Below are 24,267 nucleotides of genomic sequence, written 5' to 3'. Positions count from 1 at the left end.
ACGACTGGATGATACCTGGCTTTCAGCATCGTGATATATCGTGATTCTTCAACATCAACTTTGTTGGACTGGTCATGTTGTTCGGATGCCTGATTATCACCTTCCAAAGCAACTACTCTGGTCTGAACTTAAAAATGGAAAGCATAATGCTGGTGGTCAACAAAAGGGGTTTAAAGACTCTCTCAAGACAAATCTAAAAAAAATGTAGTATAAACACCAACAACTGGAAAACACTGGCCTGCGAGCACTCCAATTGGAGAACAGTGTTTACCAAAGGTGTCATGGGCTTTGAAGACGCTCAAGCTCAGGACAAAAGGGAGAAACACGCTAAGAGGAAGGCACATTTGGCAAACCCTTACTGTGATCAACTCCTGCCTAGAAACCTATGACCCCACTGTTGCACGATGTGTGGATCCAGAATTGGCCTCCACAGTCACTTATGGATTCACTGTTAAGACTGTGTTCATGGAAGACAATCTTACTCGGCTACGAGGGATCGCCAAAGAAGAAGAAGATATCACCACTTAAATATTGCAATATACCATAAGTCTGCAATAAGGATGGAGCTATGTAGAGGCATTGACTGGCTTCATGGTTTCCCCCACATTGTAATTTTTGCATAGCACACACACGAACACCATGATTCACGTTATATTGCCAAGTCAAAAACTATGAAACCAATATCACGATAGGGACTTCAAACTGGTTTGCGACAATATATTGATATATTGACATGACCAAAGGACATGTTAAAGATTTAGGACAGGCATAGGCAAACTCAGCCCTCCAGATGTTTTGAGACTACAATTCCCATCATCCCTGACCACTGGTCCTGTTAGCTAGGGATGATGGGTGTTGTAGTCCCAAAGCATCTGGAGGGCCGAGTTTGCCTATGCCTGATGTAGGACCTGCTCATGAAACTCTAAAGAGAGCACCACTGCTATCTCCTCGATGTTACTCGTCAAATTGACGGGTGGTACACTCCAGTTTGAGTAAAACAGACCAAAATAAACCTTGAGATACAGTCTCAACGGCTAGAATGTCAAAGCCTGAGCTGAATCTCTGTTCAGGGTTTGAGATGAACTAGTGACAGAAACTGTGGAGATGCACATGCCCTCTTGGGGAAATGCTGGTTTTGTCTTATACAGGACAATGTTAATGAGAGGAGGGTACTCCTTTAGATGGCTTCCCGTTTAACCCTTTAATAACAGGCCACTTCCTTTGCTTTGCATTTTCACTTTTTGATTACCGGTAGAACATTTGCCCGTGGAGTTTTTGCCCGTGGAATTTTCTTGGCAGGGATACTGGAGTGGCTTGCCGGTTCCTGTTCCAGGTAGATCACGTTTAGTCAAAACTCTCCACTATGACCTGTCCGTCTTGGGTGGCCCTGCAGGGCATAGCTCATAGCTTCTCTGAGTTATTCGAGCCCCTTCGCCACAACAAGGCAGTGATCCATGAAGGAGTGGTAGAACATTGCAGCTATGTATATCCGTATCTGAGGGTCATACCCGTGCTCAGCGATCAGAGTTCCACTTGTGCGGTCTCCTCTCTGCAAGCACCCCTACAGCAGAGTTTGAGGGTGCACATCGGCTGAAAAAGGGGAGAAGAGGGGAAGGTTCCATTGCAAAAGTGGAAGTGGGTGGCGTGAGCAGAACAGCCATGTTGGACACACCCCTTCATCTTGATGTGGAGTTAGAGAGAAGAAGATATGTCAGAGTCCTATTAGCCATGGCTACAAAATGGTACGCAGGTGGCGCTGTGGGTTAAACCACAGAGCCTAGGACTTGCCGGTCGGAAGGTCAGCAGTTCGAATCCCCGCGACGGGGTGAGCTCCCGTTGCTCGGTCCCTGCTCCTGCCAACCTAGCAGTTCAAAAACACGTCAAAGTGCAAGTAGATAAATAGGTACCGCTCCGGCGGGAAGGTAAACAGCGTTTCCGTGCGCTGCTCTGGTTCGCCAGAAGTGGATTAGTCATGCTAGCCACATGACCCGGAAGCTGTACACCGGCTCCCTCAGCCAATAATGCGAGTTGAGCGCCGCAACCCCAAAGTGGGCCGCGACTGGACCTAATGGTCAGGGGTCCCTTTACCCTTTACCTTTACAAAATGAAGATAGGACGCAAACAACAAATTGCAGCACTGGGAGGGCTGATGTGTCTGTTTAAAGCAGTGGCGCTCAACCTTTTTTTGGGCCCTGCCCCATCTAAGCATCTCTAAAATCCTGATTGCCCCCCCCCCCCGGTGACATATAATTCTTATTATTCCAAAAGTGAACTCTGATTCATGTGGAGGAAGCCTAAAAGGCCATTCACTGTTAATAACTCATTCTCGATTTGCCCCCCTTAAAAATCAAATTGCCCCCCTGTGGGGCGTGTGCCCCACGTTGGGAAACACGGTTTTAGAGGAAAGCAGTGGAGCACGAGTAACTCTGTGTAAAGATCAGAGTACGCTTGTTATTTCTGTTTGCCCCGTGCTTTGAGTAATATTGCGTAAAGGACTTTTCGTCAAAAATCTGTGTGTGATAATTGACCTGCTCTGCCTTACCTCTTTCCAGGCAATAGAGAACAGAGATTCAGCAGCTATGGCACTTTATTCCCAGTGCTTTGCCTGGGTTATTAAAAAAATCAACAGCAGAATAAAAGGCAAAGACGACTTCAAGTCCATTGGAATTTTGGACATCTTTGGATTTGAAAATTTTGAGGTATGTTCCAAAGGTTTCCACTTGGCTTATCCTTTTTTGGTGTTCACCCTTTGGCTCATTCCTCCATAACATACCGTATTTTTTGCTCTGTAAGACTCACTTTTTCCCTCCTAAAAAGTAAGGGGAAATGTGTGTGCGTCTTATGGAGCGAATGCAGGCTGCGCAGCTATCCCAGAAGCCAGAACAGCAAGAGGGATTGCTGCTTTCACTGCGCAGCGATCCCTCTTGCTGTTCTGGCTTCTGTGATTCAGAATATTTTTTTTCTTATTTTCCTCCTCCAAAAACTAGGTGCGTCTTGTGGTTTGGTGTGTCTTATAGAGCGAAAAACACGGTAACTAGAATTGCCTGTTGCTGAGGGCGTTGTTTGGGGGGGTTGTTATAGGGGGTTGTTGCTGTTGGTTTTTTTTGTATCTTCCTTCTAGATCTTGTTGTGATTCATGTGGAAATTGTTCGGTTTGGTTGTGTATTTTAGAATGTTTCATTTATTGTTTACGGTGACTTCCGTTATATTGTAGTTACGTATTTTTTCCATGTTCTTGAGCATGATTTTAACTGTAGAAAAGTGGCATAGAAATAAAGTTAGGCCTGTATGTGTTGTTTTTATTACCTGAACATCTTTTGTTCCTTTCCAGGTCAATCGTTTTGAGCAGTTCAATATTAACTATGCAAACGAAAAGCTTCAGGAGTATTTCAACAAGCACATTTTTTCATTAGAGCAGTTGGAATATAGCAGGTAAGAACTGCAAAAGGCTTTTCTCCACCCCTTTGCCCTTTACATTTTTTTATTTTTTTTTTGATGCTCAGCTCCATAGAGGTATTGCAGGCCATCATGCAGTTCATTTCACTATTATTTTAAAACAAGCTGATTGCCATTCACCTTTCCTAATAAGTGGACCAAAAATCTTTGTGTCTGATCATTGTAATAAAATGTGCCTCTTGGTCTCTCTTAGAGAAGGACTCCCATGGGAAGACATCAATTGGACAGATAATGGGGAGTGCTTGGATCTTATTGAAAAGGTAAACATTTTTTAATAATCTGTGATATGCAGTATCTTGAATTGAGTTTATACAAATTTAGGTACCGTATTTTTCTGTGTATAACACGACCTCACATATAAGACAACCCCTACTTTAGGAAAGTTGTTCAGCTTTTTGGGGAAACTGCTCAAACCCCCGTGCTTTGGCACAGCCTCGCATTACCTCCCCAGCCAAATCACCCAAGATTTACTGCATAAACCCGTGTATAAGACTACCTCCAATTTTTTACTTAAAAAGGGGGGGGGGAGACGGCTTGTACATGGAAAAATACGGTATTCACTGCCTCAATAGTTGGTTTGTTTTTTGTGAAAGGAAGTCTGCAAGTTTGAGGAATATATAATTATAATAATGGGGGAAGCTGTGTTCCTTTCTATAAACATTTTTCATGGTTTGGGGTTTACAAAGATGAAACTGTTCACCAAAATGTTGATTTGGTAATGCGATAACTGTTCATTTTGAACTTCAACATACTTTGCATGGCCACAGCATTGAATAGAAGCAAGCATTTCTCTCTTACTGCTTTGCCACCCTCTTCCCAACTGGGCTATAGCATGGAGTCACATACAGAAGAGTAGTAAGGCACCATTTGCAATCTGATTTAAGGATTCTTACCTTGTTCACATTCTTCAGCTCTTGCCAATAACTATAGATGACTTCAAGGTGCTTGTTCTCGCCTCTTCTATCCCAGCCCCCAGTCCTTTTAAATTTATAAGTTTCACGTTGGGAACCAGGCAGAGGGCCTTCTCAGTAGTGGCACCCACCCTGTGGAACGCCCTCCCACCAAGGAGAAAAACAGCTACCAGAATTTTAGAAGACATCTGAAAGCAGCCCTCTTTAGGGAAGCTTTTAATGTTTAATAGACTATTGTATTTTAATATTCTGCTGGAAGCCACCCAGAGTGGCTGGGGAAACCCAGCCAGATGGGTGGGGTATACATAATAAATTATTATTATTATTATTAAGCAAATTGCCAGGGTTAATGGGAGTGGTAGTTCAGCAACATATTGAGGGCCACAAATGGCTGCTTAAACCAGGGTTATAGTCGGCAAAACAGAATGCCTAGTTGTCATTTGGGGGCCAGTCGGCTCGAAAGTCATATTTGTCATTATGATTGTGCAGAAAAAATGTAACAGGTAGAATTCTACAAGATGGGTTGCTAGTGTGTGAAAGCAGTCTAGATCCAAGGATTCCCAGGCATGCACCTCCAGGTGATGGAGATTTCAGGTGCCATCCTGGCTCCTGGGCATATTCACCGGGTTGCAAGTGGCCGATATCCAAGTACAAAATGCAACATTTCAAATGCTAGCCACAGGTTAGTCACCTCTGCACTAGATGCTATACAAAAGAGATATGAGGCTGCTGTTTTTGATGGCAACCCTTCATTTCAGGCACCTGGAAGAATATTCCATTCAAATCCATTTATGCAGCTAAAAGCCCAGCACCACTGTGTTGCACCATTTGAAAGAGGTTTTTTTAAAAAATTACAGTCGGACTTCATGTTACGTTTGCTTCATGATACATTTTTTCAGGTTGTGTCCTGCAGCGACCCGGATGTACCGGAAAGGGTTACTTCCAGGTTTTACCACTCACGCATGCGCAGAAGCTCTAAATCGCACTTTGCGCACAAGCGCCAAATCACGCTGCGCACCTGCGCAGATACGGCGCTTCAGGTTGCGGGCTTTTCATGTTGCGAACAGGCCTCCGGAACGGATCCCGTTCGCAACCAGAGGTACCACTGTACAAAAAAGAAAACAGAAGTATAAACTGTGATCCGCCTAATATTATTTTGTCTTGTGTCTTAATTACCCAGAAACTTGGTTTGTTAGCACTTATCAATGAAGAAAGCCATTTCCCCCAAGCTACGGACAGCACCTTGTTGGCAAAGTTACACATCCAACATGCGGTAAGTAATGTATTTCTTATTTGTCTTATAGATATGTGGTGTGCTGCAGACCTTCAAAGACGTAGTTGGAATTTCTCCTGTTCAGAGTGTTTATTGACTATGCAAAGGTGTTTCTGGTTAAAATTATGGGACTTGCATTGTGCTGATCCACATTGTGCGAGATAATGCATGGAGGTTTTGCACACAGTGTCTGTAAATCTTAAGTACCCAAACAGACATAGCAGGCCTTTTCTAAAGCCGGTCTCCCAGTGAGTTCTGATAAGCAAGCTTATTCAGACCTCCTTCGATATTTCAGTTCCTCAACCTAAGAGTTTATCTTTCTTTTTTGTTCCCCTTTTGTAAACAGAGCAATCCTTTTTATGTGAAACCGAGGGTTGCTGTTCACAACTTTGGAGTGAAACATTATGCCGGAGAGGTAATTTCCTTTTTCCTTAATGTGCGTTGAAATTCTTCCAAAGAGCAGAGCGTTTCAGAGGCAGTTCAGTTTTGCCCTGCAGCCACTTGCAAATTAACTGAAGCATTCAGTTTCTTCTCTGCTGTTTACAATGGTCCCTCTGTGCGAAGCTGTTAATAAGAGGGGCTTCTTTTTCCTCCTTCTTTTTTTTTAATAGCTGAGCCTGTTCTGCCTCTTTTCAAATAGGTTCAGTATGATGTCAGAGGAATCCTGGAGAAAAACAGGGACACTTTCAGGGACAATCTCCTGAACCTCTTGCGGGAAAGCAGGTACGTCAAGTATTTTCAATCTGGGGGTCTTGATCCTTGTTAACATGCTGGAAACAGTGGCCTCTGAGGGCAGTGGAGCTTGGGGCCACAATATACCTCTGGTTTGCAGTTCTAAACAGACACTCTCCTGCACTCTTCATTTTTCTTGTACTTGCATTTGCTAAGAAGCCGCACCAAGTTGTGAGTCTGCTATTGCATGAAGTCTTGGCTGTGTGTGTGCGCGCTTTGATTTGTTTTGTAGGGTGCCAGCGTGGTGTAGTGGTTAAGAGCGGTGGACTCGTAATCTGGGGAACCGGGTTTGCGTCCCCGCTCCACCACATGCAGCTGCTGGGTGACCTTGGGCCAGTCACACTTCTCTGAAGTCTCTCAGCCCCACTCACCTCACAGAGTGTTTGTTGTGGGGGAGGAAGGGAAAGGAGAATGTTAGCCGCTTTGAGACTCCTGAAGGGGAGTGAAAGGTGGGATATGAGGTCCAAAGTCGTCGTCGTCCTCCTCCTCCTCCTCCTCCTCCTCCTCCTCTTCTTCTTCTTCTTCTTCTTCTTCTTCTTCTTCTTCTTCTTCTTCTTCTTCGCCCTGCACTGTGGAAAGAGGATAAAGCTCTATGAATGGCATATCCACCAATCTGGATTTGATTGGTTGTGTCGAAGGTCAAGGGGCATGTTTATTCTGCCTCCCCTGAATTTTGCATACCTTAATCCTCCTTTAAAGGGATTGTGTGAGCCCACATTCTGCATTGTTTTCGTCAAGTCTGTGAGACACCAGCCAAATAATTTTTTGTCTTCATTCCATTTGGAGAAGGTTCAAATTGATTTTTCTTAATTTATGGAGTGACAATTTTTTGAGAGCTCCGGTTGTAATTTGCTGCATTCGCAGCCAAAACAAATTACGGACATATAACAATTTGAGATTTTTTATTATTGTTGTTGAAGCGCATGTGAATTTCACATGTTTTACATTTTTCAGAACGCTTCACTTAATGTAGAATCTGAATGTTTTGTATTCCAACGGCAACTCTTAACCGGAGAGAGAATTTTCAGTAGAAAAAACAACCACACCATAGAGTAGTTGGAGGGGGGAACTGACATTGTTTGTCCTGCTTATGAAACGCCATTTAGAGAAATCTTCAGAGATATGTGTGTACCTGTATGTATGAGAATATAGACCTATAACATTTTTATACACATATAGTTGCATGTTGAGGAAAATACAAAGCGCATAAAAACTACTCTGTGCAACACTTGCTACTAAGTACCGTATTTTTTGCTCTATAAGACTCACTTTTTGCCTCCTAAAAAGTAAGGGGAAATGTGTGTGCGTCTTATGGAACGAATGCAGGCTGCGCGGCTATCCCAGAAGCCAGAACAGCAAGAGGGATTGCTGCTTTCACTGCGCAGCGATCCCTCTTGCTGTTCTGGCTTCTGAGATTCAGAATATTTTTCTTCTTGTTTTCCTCCTCCAAAAACTAGGTGTGCCTTGTGGTCTGGTGCGTCTTATAGAGCGAAAAATACGGCAGGCACCTAAGGAGGCAATTGGCAAATCTAACTTAAGGGGGGTTGCAGTGGGGGGTACGTGGGCAGGGGGCTGTAAATGTGAAGTCACCAATGAACATTGGCCTATTAAATTTTTTTTATTGTACAGTATTGTATTCATAAAATAAACAGCAAAATGAAATGAAATACACAGTTACCTTCAGCACGGAGTGCAATTGCAATTTAATGATGTCAGACAATATTCAGTATTTTGTTACATATGTTGCGAAAGGTCTCCAGTTATCTATAAGTGTCGATTGTCTCATTTTCCCAGAATCTTTTGAAGTGCATAATTTTTATTATCATTAAGGTCTGCCAAGCACTTTGAAGCCATTCATCTTTTGTTGGTAAATTTGATTACTTCCAAAATTTTGCAGCCATTATCCATTGTAAGTAGATTGATTGCTAAGTGTTGATGTTGGTTTTTTAATAGGTTACTCCGGTAGTTTTCTTATCTCCTTAATATACATGTTTTAATCCTCGTTCTTGTACTAAATGCAGCAGCTTTCATGGGAAAGTCAAAGGAGCCCAACAAAGAAATCAGGCAATGCCTGTTGCTAAATTTGTGAAATAAAGGAGGCAGACATAACTCTGGACACATAGAAGCACCATGAGATTTTTCCTTAAAGGGTGTTAATATAATGTAGAGGCATGCAGAGGGGAAGTTGTTCAATACTTAGCAGAGCTGCATATGTAAAGCTTTTATGGCTATTCGGCTGAGGTTTTGTTATAAACACATTCAGCATCTTCCCACAACCTGGAAAAACTCGTTAAGATCACATTTTTGCCCCATATTTTGCTCTTCTAAATTAACATTGAACCAATTTTGCAGTAGCATTTCACGTGTTTATTTTATTCTGTGAAACATGGTTTCTCCTCTCCTGCTTCTGTTTCAGCCTCGATTTCATCTACGACCTCTTTGAACATGTTTCCAGCCGCAGCGGCCAAGATACTTTAAAATCTGGAACCAAACATCGGAAGCCCACCGTCAGCCTGCAATTTAAGGTGAGCTCCTTCATCCATCGAGCTCTTCCCAGCGTTGCCCTTTGTGTGTGATCGGTAGGGCTGAATTCTCTTACCCGCTCAATCTACTCTGGTCCTTTTAGCTGATCAGACACCACATTTCAAAAAGTTGTAATTTTGATTATTAGATGCATGCCTCTGAATGGTAGGCAGCCCTATTTAGGGAAGTTTTTGATGTTTAATGTGTTTTTAATATTCTGTTGAGAGCCGCCCGGAGTGGCTGGGGTATAAAATAATAATAATAATAATAATTATTATTATTATTATTATTATTATTATTATTATTATTATTATTATTATTGCTGCTGGGGATCACAGGTGGCAGCCGCTGCCCTTGCATCCTTCTTGAGGGCTTTGGAAGTTATGAGCAGAGGTTTGGTGGCCATTTGTCTCAGATGCCTTAGCTGTGATTCCTACATTACAGGGGGTTGGACTAGATGACCCTTGGTGTCCCTTGCAACTCTCCCATTTCTACGATTCTCTGTTTATCCTTTGGGAAAGCCTGCTCTGGTGTAATTTGCAGTCCTTGCCACTAGGTGCTGCTACGGCTTCTGCTTGCAAGTGGTTTGCCAAGATAAGTACAAGGTACAATTTGATCCTTCCTCCCCTATTTTTTTTTGTGTTTTTTTTTTAGGATTCGCTGCATTCCTTAATGGCAACGCTAAGCACCTCCAACCCTTTCTTTGTCCGCTGTATCAAGCCAAACATGGAGAAGGTAAGGTTTAAGCTTTTAAGATTGCATTTGCCTTTCTTCCAGGTGACCATGGAACGATGGCTTAACCTTGTTTTTTCATGATCACCACTACCTATAGAACAGCAAAATTCTGCTTCTAATCTCTGAGATTCTACATAGTTTTAAAGCTGGCCAACTTTCGGCATCATGTCTTCAGTCCTTAATTGTTGGTTTACCTTACGCTTGTTGTGTGTGCTGTAAAGATTATATTGCTTTTCTGAAATCCTCTAACTGATAGATGAAACAGTTGGCAAAGCAGCAGCTTGTACTAAGGGTTAGCAGAAACCTTTGCTAGCAATTTTTTGGTCTTCTGAGACACCCCTCAGGCTGCAATCATGTACAATCAGAAGTAAGCCTCAATTAGTTCAATCCTGCTTATGCCCAGGTAAGGTGGAAAGCAGTGTAGATGTATGTTTCAATCTCTTCTTAGTTTATTGTTGATTTTATGTTTCAAAGGACTGAAGGAGTTGTTTTCATGTTTGTTTTACTAATAGCTTATTGTTTTGTTATCTTTGTAAATAGTTTGAGGTTGTTTTTTCATAACGATCAAGTGGTAGAGAAGTTTTATGAAATAACTACAGTCGTACCTCAGAAACTGAACGCCTTGTGAGTCGAAAGTTTTGGCTGCCGAACGCCGCAAACCAGGAAGTGAGTGTTCCGGTTTGCAAATGTTCTTTGGAATCTGAATGTCTGGCACGGGTTCCGCGGCTTCTAATTGGCTGCAGAAGCTTCCTGCAGCCAATCGGAAGCCATGCCTTGGTTTACGAACGTTTTGGAAGTCGAACGGACTTCCGGAATAGATTTCGTTTGACTTCCAAGGTACGACTGTAAATGAAACAAATAATTGTGGTTGTTAAAGCAGGTATTAGTTTAATTTGTAGGTTATTGATAGCTACTTGCTAAATTTTAAACCATGGGTAGACAAACTAAGGCGGATCCAGCCCAATCGCCTTCTCAATCTGGCATATGGACGATCCAGGAATCAGTGTGTTTTTACATAGTAGAATGTGTCCTTTTATTTAAAATGGATCTCTGGGTTATTTGTGGGGCATAGGAATTCATTCATCCCCCCCAAAAAAATATAGTCCGGCTCCCCACAAGGTCTGAGGGACAGAGGACCGGCCCCCTGTTGAAAAAGTTTGCTGACCCCTGTTTTAAACAATGCCCACATTTTGCTTAAGAGTTTAAACCAGTGGTTTTCAAATTTCCAGGTGGCTCTTTCCATATTGAGGCCTCCTAAGAAATCACAGCTCTATGTAGAGGAACTGTGGGGAATATTCTCATAATCTGTTCATATGAGGCCTTGGCCAGATGTCCTGAGTGTCTTGCTGCCATCTCAGATTAATCAAGGATGCATCCTGGCACCCACCCACTTCTCTGTAGCTCTGTGAGAAAAGAGGAATCTTTGGCCATTCCTGACCTTCTCAATGAGGAACTCGTGATAAGCTTCCAAGGAACCCAATAGCTTCTTGGAACTCAATCTCTGGCTTAGATTCCGGTACTTTTAGAAAGAAACTCTTCCTTCCTTCCTTCCTTCCTTCCTTCCTTCCTTCCTTCCTTCCTTCCTTCCTTCTTCTTCTTCTTTTATTTTGACAACGTAATAATCATAAATAAATAAATAAGAATAAAAATGTGCACCCCACCCACAAGACCATTCCATTGTAGCTATCCAACCTCCCAGAATTTCAACACTTCTTGCGATGGTTTGACTCCTTTCCGTTTTAACAATACAAATTTTACAAACACCCTCCATATCTCCTCAAAATCATTTCTCCTGCATATTCCCTGTCTTACCTTAATGCCACGTGTTAATTTATCATTAACAGCTATATCCCACACCTCTTTATACCATTCTTTTATTTTATATTCTTTTTGCCCCTTCCACTTCCTGGCTATAATAATTCGTGCAGCTGTCAATAAATTTGTGAGCAAGTCCTTCATAGCCTGCGAACCTTCCACCCCATTGTAAATTGATAATAATGCTACCTGTGGACTTTCAGTCAGCTTTAACCCAGTGATTTCTGTTACGTTATCTCCTTAACATATCACCCTATGCCAAAAAATTGTACATATTTACACGCCCACCACATGTGAACATAATTCCCTGTTTCCTGGCATTCCCTCCAACATAACACCGAATATTCCTTGTTTATTTGATTAAATGTTAAATACCATCTCTAAACTAATTGTTGATTGATGTTAAATACCATCTCTAAACTAATTTATAATAATTTTCTTTTATTCTTACAAACAACATTTTCAACATCCAGTTTTTATTTTTGTTAAAACACCAGATTTAACATTTGGTTGATTCAGTATTTGCTAAGAAACATCTGGTGAGCTTCTGAAAAATTCCCAGTAATTACAATAAGAAAGCTGGACTGTTGGGTTTTTGTTTTGTTTTGTTCTGAATAGGGAGCCAGATTTGGAATTGTATGCTGTAGATAATTATTTTTGACTTGAGTTTGTGCAAGCCGTTAATCGTGTTGCATAGTGTTTTGGGCACATGTGTGCAGAGCTTAGTTGCCCAGTTTTGGCAGGAATTGCAACTTGTGTGGGTGGAGGGCAACCAGAAAGATGGAAGTGTGTATCTTGCTCTCATGAAAGGGGCTTTGAACAGGATTTTTAGAAGATATGTGGCTGATATGCCTCTAGGGCTCTCTGTCTTTCCCTGAGACTATATTTATATCTATCTATCTATCTATCTATCTATCATCTATCTATCTATCATCTATCTATCATCTATCTATGCACACACACACACACACACACACACACACACACATACATATATATATATGCGCTGTGCTTTTACTACTCAGTTCAGGATTTTTCCAGATTTTTCCCCCACCCCCTGCCCAACCCAAGTATCTGACTCCTTGCCAAAATATTTCCTTGCATGACTATATGTTTAAAGCAAAGTTATCATAAGGCAACTTTGCAAACAAGAAACGCCTCTTGTAGTACAAGCATGATGCTATAATCTACATGCACATTTTAAACCACAACAACAACTTAAGGATTGAATATTCACAAAAGAAAGCATTACTGAAAGCATACATTTCTATGCCGTTAAGATTAAACCTTTGGCGCTTAAATGTACTTTCAATGCATAGTACACACCCATACATATTGCTGTGTGTGTGTGTGTGTGTGTGTGTGTGTGTGTGTGTGTGCACATTACTCCACATATTATGTTTCAAGACTGGCAGTAGTGACTTGCAGGTAGACCATTTTAAAGAAATAAGTCTATTCCAGCTGAGCCTCTTATTAAATAGCTTTCTTGGGAAACACAGCACTGGTTTATACCCAGCCTTAGTGCATTGGCTGGTCTGAGTAACACCTCTTTTCTCAGCTGCTTAGAATACAATTTTAGGAGATGGGGACATAAATAAATTACGGTACTATTTACACATAAATGCCGTTTACCTTCCTGCCACAGCAGGGATTCGAACCGCCACTGAGTCTCTTAGACTTGCCGATCAGAAGGTCAGCAGTTCGAATTCCCACAACGCGGTGAGCTCCCGTTGCTCTGTCCCAGCTCCTTCCAACCTAGCAGTTCAAAAGCACACCAGTGCAAATAGATAAATAGGTACTGCTGCAGCGGAAAGGTAAACAGCGTTTTCATGCGCTCTGGTTTCCGTCACGGTCTCCCATTGCACCAGAAGTGGTTTAGTCATGCTGTCCACATGACCAGGACAGTTGTCTGTGGACAAACACTGGCTCCCTTGGCCTGAAAGCGAGATGAGCGCTGCAACCCCATAGACTGGCTGCAACTGTCCAGGGATCCTTTAACTTTATTTTTATTATGGATTGGGACATCCCTATTTTCATCAGAGAAATGTTGGCAGGTATGCCATTCATTTCTTTGTGGCAACAGATCTGCGAGCAAGGCCTGGGAACAAGAGATATAGTGGTACCTTGGGTTACAGACGCTTCAGGTTACAGACGCTTCAGCTTACAGACTCCGCTAACCCAGAAATAGTACCTTGGGTTAAGAACTTTGCTTCAGGATGAGAACAGAAATCGCACGGCGGCAGCGGGAGGCCCCATTAGCTAAAGTGGTACCTCAGGTTAAGAACAGTTTCAGGTTAAGAATGGACCTCCAGAACGAATTAATTCTTAACCTGAGGTACCACTGTACAGTTCACCATTCTACACAAAATGAGAGATGGCACTCTTGTGTCTCGACACATATGCATCAGGCTGTGAACCAGCCAACAGGACAGAAATGACACATGTTTCTCCGGATGTCTGCCTGCTCTCTGCTAGCTTAAAGTCTTGGCCACGGAAAAGGCTGCCCTTGTGCAGAGAATTGATGACAGGTGCAAAGTTTTAATTGGAAGGGACTCCTGGTGGGGATAAGCAGTTCGTATGAGCCGCTCACATCGTCGGAAGGAAACATGGCTGCAGCTCGACTAGGGATAAAGTATCTTTTTGAGATCTCGATGGTTTCTCTCGGCCCGCTGGATTTGGCCGAAGGCATTATATTTCCTTTTCACAATGGGAAGAATGTTGTGCATCAGGGTTTAAAGGAATGTTGGGGGCTGGGTGGGTCGAAGCTTTGAGAAGTTGTCTAGACAGGGCACTGCTCCCCCTTCTCATGTGTAACCGCCATATCGAGTGCTTTTCAAGATGACTCATGAGTTAAGCCAGAGCTTTTATGAGGAACAAGATTCTATAGGATGTGGGAGGTCAGTCGGGGACAGAAAAAGAAGACAATACAAGAACCCTCCTCACCTCTCCTCAAAAGAATGACTAAGCAAGGCCTGCCGTAGACTCACAGCTCTGTATTATGCCTGCCATGGTCTGAAAGGCTGGTGACTGATGAATGGTTTAAATGGACTGACAATGTTCATTGCCAAGAAAATGTTTTGGGGTTTTTTTAAAAAAAAAATCCCTGTCAAAACTACGTACAGTGGTACCTCGGGTTAAGTACTTAATTCGTTCCGGAGGTCCGTTCTTAACCTGAAACTGTTCTTAACCTGAAGCACCACTTTAGCTAATGGGGCCTCCTGCTGCCGCCGCGCCACCAGACCACAATTTCTGTTCTCATCCTGAAGCAAAGTTCTTAACCCGAGGCACTGTTTCTGGGTTAGCGGCGTCTGTAACCTGAAGCGTATGTAAGTAACCTGAAGCGTATGCAACCCAAGGTATTGGACAGCTATAACGCAGCAAAAAAAAAAGATTCAACCTATTTGTGATTATCTATAGTACGTTACATATTCTTATTTGGGAGGGGCACCAATGCTGTTTGACAAGGGAAGGAGCACCCCCCCCCAAAAAAAAGAAAAGCAATTAGTCTGTTAAACCCATCTGTAGGTGTAGAAGTCATTCAATGTGTCAGTACGATTGGAAGTTGTTAAAACTGCAGTTGCGATATAATGGATTGGTATTTGGACTGGAGCGCAATTGAAATTTATAAGATTTTGGAACGCAGAAATGAAGAAAATAATCAAACCATTAATTCTAGCACGCGGGGGGGGGGCAATCTAAATTGTATAATTTGGCATCTTAATGATTGGTATTATTAATTGTATTATAATTTGGCATTGTTATAATGAAGCTATTATTGGATTGTTGTAATTCAAAACTAATAAATTATCACAAAATAAATAAATAAAAATAGTCCGTTAAACCAAAATGCCAAATCGCCGCAGCTCGCCTCTTTCTCCTCCACCTCCAGCATGGCCAAAAGGAGAACAATGCAAGCTTTAGATGCAGCTTCTTCTTCTTCTTCTTTGGTGATCACTCGTAGCCGAGTAAGATTGTCTTCCATAAACGTGGTTTTAACAATGAGTCCGTAAGTCACTGTGGAGGCCAATTCTGGATCCACACGTCCTTCCACAGTGGGGATATTGGTTTCTGGACAGGAGTTGATCACGGTGTTCCTTCCTCTTAGCACGTTTCTCCTTTGCGTTGAGTTCGAGTGTCTTCAAAGCCCATGACACCTTTGGTAAAGGCTGTTCTCCAACTGGAGCGCTTGCAGGCCAGTGTTTCCCAGTTGTCGGTGCTTAGACTACATTTTCTTAGATTTGCCTTGAGAGAGTCTTTCAACCTCTTTTGTTGACCACCAGCACCATTCAAACCCTAAGCTATGGTTAATTCAAGCTGTGGGCTGTTATAAAGTTTGCAAATTCTTCACAGTTGTGCCAGAGGAGGAGAAGGCAGCATGTAAGCCTGAGGCTTGCTGCAACTCATCCTGAGAGTGCAGAATAAAGTTTAGTGTTGCGTGTCTGAACAGAGAGGAGGAGCACTTAGATGTGCTTCAACATCGCCACATGTGCTCCGGAGTCAGCGAGCAGTAAAAAGCAAGGAGCGGGAAGTGCCCACTGTGGAGAGCAAAGTTGGGTGGCCATCTGTCATGGATGCTTTAGTTGTGATTCTAGGAAAAAATGCCCTCCCTCCTTCCCATTCCAGATCAAATAAGCATGTCCCTTCACCAGTTACAGAACATTGGTTGTGTAAGGCAGTCAAAAGAATACTGAAACTCCGCAAGATGTAAAATGTGCTGAATGGTTGAGACAGAAAAAAAATTGACATTTTCTCTTTTAAGGTGTGTGTTGTGTTGTTGTTGTAAACAAAAATTGCCCTTTTCCCTTATGGGGTATCCAAGAGCCCATATAGAGTCCTTACATAGGTTCCCTATTGGTAGGAGAAAACAACAGAGGCCAACCAGAGAATATTGAGAAGCAAAGCAGCTAGTAAGCTTGATCTTTATTGATCTGTTGCAACAGGGTGCTCCCCTCACCCGCAGGAAAAGAGGAGGACCCAGAAAAATGGTGCGCAAAGCCTTATAAAGACTTTTGAAATTGCCATCCTGTAGATCAAGACCACCCCCAGAAACATCATACATACATCACAGAAGGGGTGTAACCTAAGACCACCCCTCAGATACATCATACCTACATCACAGAAAAGGCGGTCTAAACAGAAATTTAAATGTTGTTTATCTCTTGTCCTTGTTTATCTCCTGTCTGGCATGTTACTTGATTGGATTTCCTGGGTAGCCTGGCCAGTCTTTTGTAGTGGTAAATACTTAGTTCCTGGGCCAGGTCACAGGCTCACACCCTATTCATATCTTAAATGTGCCCTTAAGACAGAATTTGTGAGGAAAGAGACAATGGGGAGGTTTCCCATTTTGACCTTGTAGAGAAAACATTTGCTCAGTTTAGGAATCAAAATGGTTCCAGGTTGGCCTTCCTGTGCTGATCTATGTATGTGCTTGGTTGGTACACTTATGAACATTACCATATATCTAAGACCTCAAAATTCCTATCACATTGTGCAGTTACTGGTGTTTGAGCTGAGCATCAGAACTGTGTGATTTGGTTCAATGTCACCTGCAAGAGACTGAGGAGCAGAAATAAATTATTCCCCATGATTGGGAAGGAATAGCCTAGCAGGTTTTTGGAACGAATCTATGAGCCAGGAGTTATTTTGAGAAAACCTGGTATCGCATTTAAATCAGATGGAAGGCTCTGAGTGATTCTTGAACGTTTTAGAAACTGGATAGTTCTTGGAAGCAATACTTTTTCAAGTGGGTGGAAGAAGGGTGCGCCTGAGACAACAGAGCAACATTTTTGGAGACTGATAAGCTATGTCTTCTGTGGCAAATTTCCAAGCACAGTTATCCATTAAGCTCATAATTTGACCTTCATTGAACCCAATGTCCATGGCGCTGGTTGTCTTTTTGTAGGATAAATACCTTTGTTGGTGTAAATCTTATTTAAAAAATGCCTTGTAAGCTCTGAAATACATCCACTGTTCTTCCCAGCTCAGTTTTGGATTCAGGGTGCAGGCAACCTCTCTAGCTGCCCCTTTCCATTTCTCTAGAATTAATTTAATATGCAGCAAGTGGTGTTGCATCTAGCTCATTATCTCAGAAGCTCATGACAAGGTTGAAGGAATTCATAAAAGTGAACCATAAATGAATTTTTCTGTATATATGGATTGAAGCAGCTCGGAAATCTGAGGTGAGAGACGGCAGGAAGACAGACAGAAAGAAAGCTTTTCCGTAGCAGCATTATATCGTGCATAAATCTCTGAGCTGATTATTTGATGTCAGTGGAAGACAATGCCAGTTTTTCTTAGCATGAATTGGTTCTGTGATGTCTAGATGCTAGGAAATTTGTTAGTCTTTTTCTTAAGTTATTACTTAAGAAAGTTATTACTTAAGAAGGGGATGCGGGTGGCACTGTGGTCTAAACCCCTGAGCCTCTTGGGCTTGCCGATCAGAAGGTTGGTGGTTCGAATCCCCCTGGTGGGGTGAGCTCCCGTTGCTCTGTCCCAGCTCCCAGTTTGAAAGCATGCCAGTGCAAGTAGATAAATAGGTATGGCTGCGGCAGGAAGGTAAATGGCATTTCCATGAACTCTGATTTCCGTCACGGTGTTCCGTTGCGCCAGAAGCGGTTTTGTCATGGTGGCCACATGACCCGGAAAGCTGCCTTTGACTGGACTTAACGTCCAGGGATCCTTTACCTTTTTACCTTAACTTAAGAAGGCACTGAGGTGCATGGTGCCAGTGTAGCAAGGACTGCCCCCCACCTTTTTCAGATTTTGACATTTGGATCTAGATGTTCAGGGCCAGGACAAAACAGTGGACCTCGTTAATTCCAGAATCTACTGTTTTAAAGGACATTATTACTACAGTTATGACCCACCCTTCTCGGTTGGAACCCATGATATACATTTATCCCTGCATATTATCCCCACAATAACCCTAAGAGCATAAGAAGAGATCTGACTATCAGATCAGAGGCAAGACACGGTCAAGCAAATGTCTATGAAAAGCCCATAAGAAGGTCTCTGGGGCAACAGGACCTTCCTCACTTGTGACTCCTAGCAAGAATTAAGGGGCGTATTGCCTGCGATACTGCAGATGAGCAGAGACCCATCATGCTAAATCTTATTCTCCATGAATTTCTCTAAATCCTGTGGCAAAAAAAATCCACAATTTAACTGAGAGTAGAAGTACTTCCTTTGTCTTAAATCTTCAGCTTGATTGGATGACTCTAGGTTCTAGCGTTATAGGAGAGAGAGAGAGAGAGAGAGAAATTCACTCGGTCCATGTTTCCCACAAAATGCATAAATTTGTACACCTATCATGTCTCCCCCGTGTGCTCCTTTTATCTAAACAAAAATGCCCAAAATGTTGTAACCATCTTTCCTCAGTTGGCACTACAGTGGTATCTCGGGTTACATATGCTTCAGGTTACATACGCTTCAGGTTACAGACTCTGCTAACCCAGAAATAGTACCTCTGGTTAAGTACTTTGCTTCAGGATGAGAACAGAAATCGCGCAGCGGCGGCATAGCAACAGCGCAAGGCCCCATTAGCTAAAGTGGTGCTTCAGGTTAAGAACAGTTTCAGGTTAAGAATGGACCTCCGGAACGCATTAAGTACTTAACCTGAGGTACCACTGTACTTCCCATCAAATTACTGGGCATAGGGAAGCAGCATCACGTATTGTCAAGGTTAGTCCAGTGGTACCTCGGTTGTCGAACGTAATGCATTCTCGAAGACTGTTCAAGTTCTGAAACGTTGGAAAACCGTGGCACAAAGAGCTGCCTGCAAATTCAATTGAGAAAACTGAAAAACACGCAGCGGAGGCCATTCGACTTCCAAGACGTTTTAGAAAACGGAAGCATTTACATCTGGGTTTTCAGCATTTGGGTTCTGAAATGTTCGTCAACCGAGACATTTGAGAACCAAGGTACCGCTGTACCAACAAGAACAAACACACACACACACACACACACACACAAGGAAAGAGAAAGTCTGGATCGATTGCCTCTGTCATAACCCTTGTGGCCCTGTAGGAAAGGGGAGAAACCACCCTAGGAACTGGGAAGAGACAGATGAAAACTAAACACTTGCAGCCTTTTTTATTTTTCAGCCAAATTGGGTCTTTTAGTGACTGCCGTATATCCTTGAGCCAGCAGGGAAAAAATCACTTGCCCCAGCCAGAGTTCTAGAACTGTGGCTTCAATTTGGATCATGTTCTCCGTGTTGACATGGTAACCACTCAAGAAGGTATGCAGGGCCTTGGTGAATAGCCACCAATAAAGCAGAGGGTAGCTTATTCCCTTCCAGCAAAAATATTTAGAGTTCCTAAACTCCCAGGCTAGACTTGGTTCGTTTCAAGCCATCTTGCTTGTTTTATCTCCTCAGGTCTCTGAAAGGAATCCGCTGGCTTCAAAAGCTATTTACATTCTCAGCACTCATAAAGAAAGATTAGCCCTTGCGCTCTCTTGGGTTAGGGAGTATGCAACAGTGGCGGCGGCTGAGCCAGCGCTGGCTAGGCATGACTTCCTCTGAGTAGCAGCAGGAATGAATTAAAACAAGCATAGCCAAAGATATCACATGAAGGTCTCTAAATACCAGCAGGCTGAAGAAAAAAGAGCCCTGTTTTGTGCGCAAGTTTCAGTGCCTCTGTGTCCTTCATGTGTGCTGCAGTAGCAGCAGCTGTTGCTGCTGTTACAGATGCAGTTTTGTCCTGTCAATTAAAAGCCGAGAGAGGACAGAGCTTCACGAAGGTAAGGGAAATCTCTCAGAGACGTAGGAGTTAAAGATGTTTGGCTTTGGGGCTGAAACTGCGATGAAACTTGGCAGGGGGTTGGACTCGATGGCCCTTGTGGTCTTTTCCAACTCTACGATTCTATGATTCTAAGTTTGTCACAAGGAGCATTTAAAGCCGTGTGTTTACTCCAAAGGAAGTCGTATTAGCACAGAGAGATTTTTGAAGGCTGCAGAACTTTGGCATTTAAACAAGCAGCTTTTGGTGAGAATGCTTCCACAGTGTCCAAAGCTGCTTGCCGGTACACAAAAAGGAAACGTGACCAAAACGCCCCTGTGCTTCGCTAAAAGGTCATCAATTGCTTTAATGCACCCGTTGCCTGTGATTTCTGTGGAAATGTCCTCCGAATTCCAAGGCAGTTGGAGTTCCTTTTAAAAGTGTGTGTGTGTGTGTGAGAGAGAGAGAGAGAGAGAGAGAGAGAGAATTTATGCATGCTTTGCTTGCAGTACAATTTGTGTAAAAGTTGCAGGAAGGGAGGTGGGTGGGAAACAGCGCCAGATTTACGTATAAGCTAAGCAAGCTATAGCTTAGGGCCCCACTCTCCTGGGTCCCTTCAAAAAATGTAAAGGAAAAAAAACCTGGATGTACATTTCCAAAATGTAAGATAAAAAACAAATAAAATAAAACCTACATACAGTTAGAGCTTAATAATTACTTCACTATTAATATACTTCTTAATTGTATTTCAGTTCAACAATTACTTTGATAAAATACATATTTTGTTATGTGCAAATGGCTTTAGTTACCTATTAGGTCCATAAATTACCATCTTGCATATATTCAACACAAAAAACAACGACAATTTGCTGTTGACAAAGGACAGCTGGACATATAAAGGGCCCCATTACCTTCAGTAGCTTAGGGCCTCATCAAACCTAAATCCGGCCCTGGTGGGAAAGGACGAACAGTACAAAAGTTGAAAGGCGTTATCGTCCGAATAAGCTTCTTTTATGCATGCTCCCACAAGTCAGAATGCATTTTGCAATCCCTTTGGCAAAACCTGATGGGGTGCACATTTGTTGAGTCTGGGATGCATTGTGCCCAGCGGAAGACAGAACAGTTTGCGGCCAGAAGAAGAAGATGACAGAGAGAAAACAACAAGGAAATATTGGGCATGACTGACCTTACCAAAAAAAAAAGAGATGGAGGGTTATTTGTTTATTTTCAGGTTCATCCCTGGCATATTCCACAATAACTTACGGGGAGCAAACTGGCACTAGAACCTTTAAATATACCGTATTTTGCGCCCCATAAGACGCTCCGGCCCATAAGACGCACCTAGTTTTTTGGGGGGGAAATAAAGGGAAAAAATTATTTCCCCCCCAGGCGCGGGGCTGGGGCAGCCCGAGCTTCCCCCGACCCCAGCCCCCAAACAGGCAGCTCTCTGCAAGCCGTGGGAGCCCAGCGGTGGTTCCCGCTGCTTGAGGAGAGATCCGCGAAGCCTGCGCGTGCTGGGATCAGCGCGCGCAGGCTTCGGGATGCCTGCAACTCTCCCCAAGCAGTGGGAACGTTCCTGCTGCTTGGGGAGAGATCCGCGAAGCCTGCGCGTGCTGGGATCAGCGCGCGCAGGCTTCGGGATGCCTGCAACTCTCCCCAAGCAGTGGGAACGTTCCCGCTGCTTGGGGAGAGATCCGCGAAGCCTGCGCGTGCTGGGATCAGCGCGCGCAGGCTTCGGGATGCCTGCAACTCTCCCCAAGCAGTGGGAACGTTCCCGCTGCTTGGGGAGAGATCCGCGAAGCCTGCGCGTGCTGGGATCAGCGCTTGCAGGCTTCGGGATGCCTGCAACTCTCCCCAAGCAGTGGGAACGTTCCTGCTGCTTGGGGAGAGATCCGCGAAGCCTGCACGTGCTGGGATCAGCGCTTGCAGGCTTCGGGATGCCTGCAACTCTCCCCAAGCAGTGGGAACGTTCCCGCTGCTTGGGGAGAGATCCGCGAAGCCTGCACGTGCTGGGATCAGCGCTTGCAGGCTTCGGGATGCCTGCAACTCTCCCCAAGCAGTGGGAACGTTCCCTGCTTGGGGAGAGATCCGCGAAGCCTGCACGTGCTGGGATCAGCGCTTGCAGGCTTCGGGATGCCTGCAACTCTCCCCAAGCAGTGGGAACGTTCCCGCTGCTTGGGGAGAGATCCGCGAAGCCTGCACGTGCTGGGATCAGCGCTTGCAGGCTTCGGGATGCCGGCAACTCTCCCCAAGCAGTGGGAACGTTCCCGCTGCTTGGGGAGAGATCCGCGAAGCCTGCACGTGCTGGGATCAGCGCGCGCAGGCTTCGGGATGCCTGCAACTCTCCCCAAGCAGTGGGAACGTTCCCGCTGCTTGGGGAGAGATCCGCGAAGCCTGCACGTGCTGGGATCAGCGCTTGCAGGCTTCGGGATGCCGGCAACTCTCCCCAAGCAGTGGGAACGTTCCCGCTGCTTGAGGAGAGGTCCGCGAAGCCTGGAGAGCGAGAGGGGTCGGTGCGCACCTACCGCTCTCGCTCTCCAGGCTTCAGCGAAAGCCTGCATTCGCCCCATAAGACGCACCCACATTTCCCCTTCATTTTTGGAGGGGAAAAAGTGCGTCTTATAGGGCGAAAAATACGGTATAAGGAAGAGTTTAAGGCTGTCGTCTCCTAAGCATGCTTGCCTGAGTTCAAAGAAAATCTGGTTTTGATAAGATATTAAAATCTGTATCTTGCTTAAAACCACTTTGAGGTTTATATTACAATCAATCCATATGACAGCAAGAAGTCTGGACTTTCCCAAGACTCTAAATTCAAATTGTTCTATCACTGAGACCCAGGAAGACATTAGACTAAAAGCTAGCTGCATTTCTGCATTAGTATGTGTATAAATCTTTAGGTTTCAGCTGGGGTGAAATAGCATAATAATGATAATACCCACAATATGGTACCATTATCACTATTGGCGTTAAATAGTAGCAGTTGCAAAGAAAGAAAGAAATCACACTCTTCTGTAATGCAGTGTAGCTTATTTCTATATGCTAAGTTACTTTTTGCATTTTCCTTAGCTTTAGGCTAGCAGTGGTGCGTTACATCTGTAAATTGGGATTCAGACTGCAGGTTTAACCATTTAGAAAGCATTTTATAACTAAAGCGACAAATTACAGTGAAAAATATAGGAAGGATTCGTTGAAATCCTCATAGGAGCAGCGTGATAGATTCTGATCTTAATTGCGTACATCACAAATACTTTTCCAAGTGAGGGAGCCAGGCTAAGGTTGGATGGGTTGGAAGGAAGCTAAGCCAAGGTTTGCTCCAAGAAGTTTGAACGCACTAGGTGGGGCAGAGAAGAATTGGTTCACAGCTCGCAAGGCTGAGAAACAGGAAGGAGTCTAGCAAGGCTAGGGAACAAAGTAGGAATAAGCAAGAGTGAGGTGGGGTTTTGAATCTTAAGTTGCACACTGGGACCAGTGTCAAAACTTTGCATCTTCATACCTTGTTCCTCTGTAGCTTGCTGAGACTATAGTTTGGGGAGTTTAACAAACAAACAAACTGGTTAAGTAAGGGTGTTTGCTTCAGGCATAAGATAATTAAAACAAACCATGTTTCACAAGCCCAACAACAAACCCTGGCTTCATATCATGGTTTGTTGCCAGAAAACTAACTATGCTTAGTCTGCTGGCCTAGGTTTAGACAAACAAACCACACTTTAGGAAACCATGACTTAGTGTTATGTGTGAACCAGGCCATTATCTCAAGAGGCAAGTCCAGGATTTCCCACAGCTTTTGTTGTCCACTCTAGTTATGAAATCGACTACTAATCAGGTACAGAACCGTTTGACCTAAATTTGTTGCAGTTGCACAGAAGTTTTGGATCTGAAGTTAACAAGGTGACCTTGCCTCACCATAGTCAGATGTGCAAAAGCGCATTGCCAATGAGTCAGGAAGTAAACCAAACACCGTCGATCTCATAGTAATTTTTATCGGGCGAGGGTCAAAAAACGCTAACAGGGGACTGTTCAAACCACTTGTCAACTTCGTGAGGCCACAGTAATTGCGACTGATCCAATCACAGTGCACCAGATGGTGCTCTGATCACCTTCT

At 43.6% G+C, this 24,267-nt stretch overlaps 1 protein-coding gene across 1 annotated transcript in view; it reads left to right on the top strand.

The window, feature by feature from the left end:
• MYO10 (myosin X) overlaps positions 1 to 24,267 on the top strand; it is a 202,402-nt gene that overhangs the window by 124,283 nt on the left and 53,852 nt on the right. Inside the window, exons 12-19 of the mRNA XM_081206129.1 lie at positions 2,553 to 2,699; positions 3,332 to 3,432; positions 3,650 to 3,716; positions 5,548 to 5,640; positions 5,987 to 6,055; positions 6,281 to 6,363; positions 8,789 to 8,897; positions 9,550 to 9,630. Of these exons, the coding sequence (XP_081062255.1) occupies positions 2,553 to 2,699; positions 3,332 to 3,432; positions 3,650 to 3,716; positions 5,548 to 5,640; positions 5,987 to 6,055; positions 6,281 to 6,363; positions 8,789 to 8,897; positions 9,550 to 9,630 (750 nt within the window). The remainder of the gene's footprint in view (positions 1 to 2,552; positions 2,700 to 3,331; positions 3,433 to 3,649; positions 3,717 to 5,547; positions 5,641 to 5,986; positions 6,056 to 6,280; positions 6,364 to 8,788; positions 8,898 to 9,549; positions 9,631 to 24,267) is intronic.

Source organism: Podarcis bocagei (genome assembly GCF_964188305.1).
Source record: "Podarcis bocagei genome assembly, chromosome: 8".
Lineage (NCBI taxonomy): Eukaryota > Metazoa > Chordata > Lepidosauria > Squamata > Lacertidae > Podarcis > Podarcis bocagei.
This window is presented reverse-complemented; position numbering and strand designations above follow the sequence as displayed.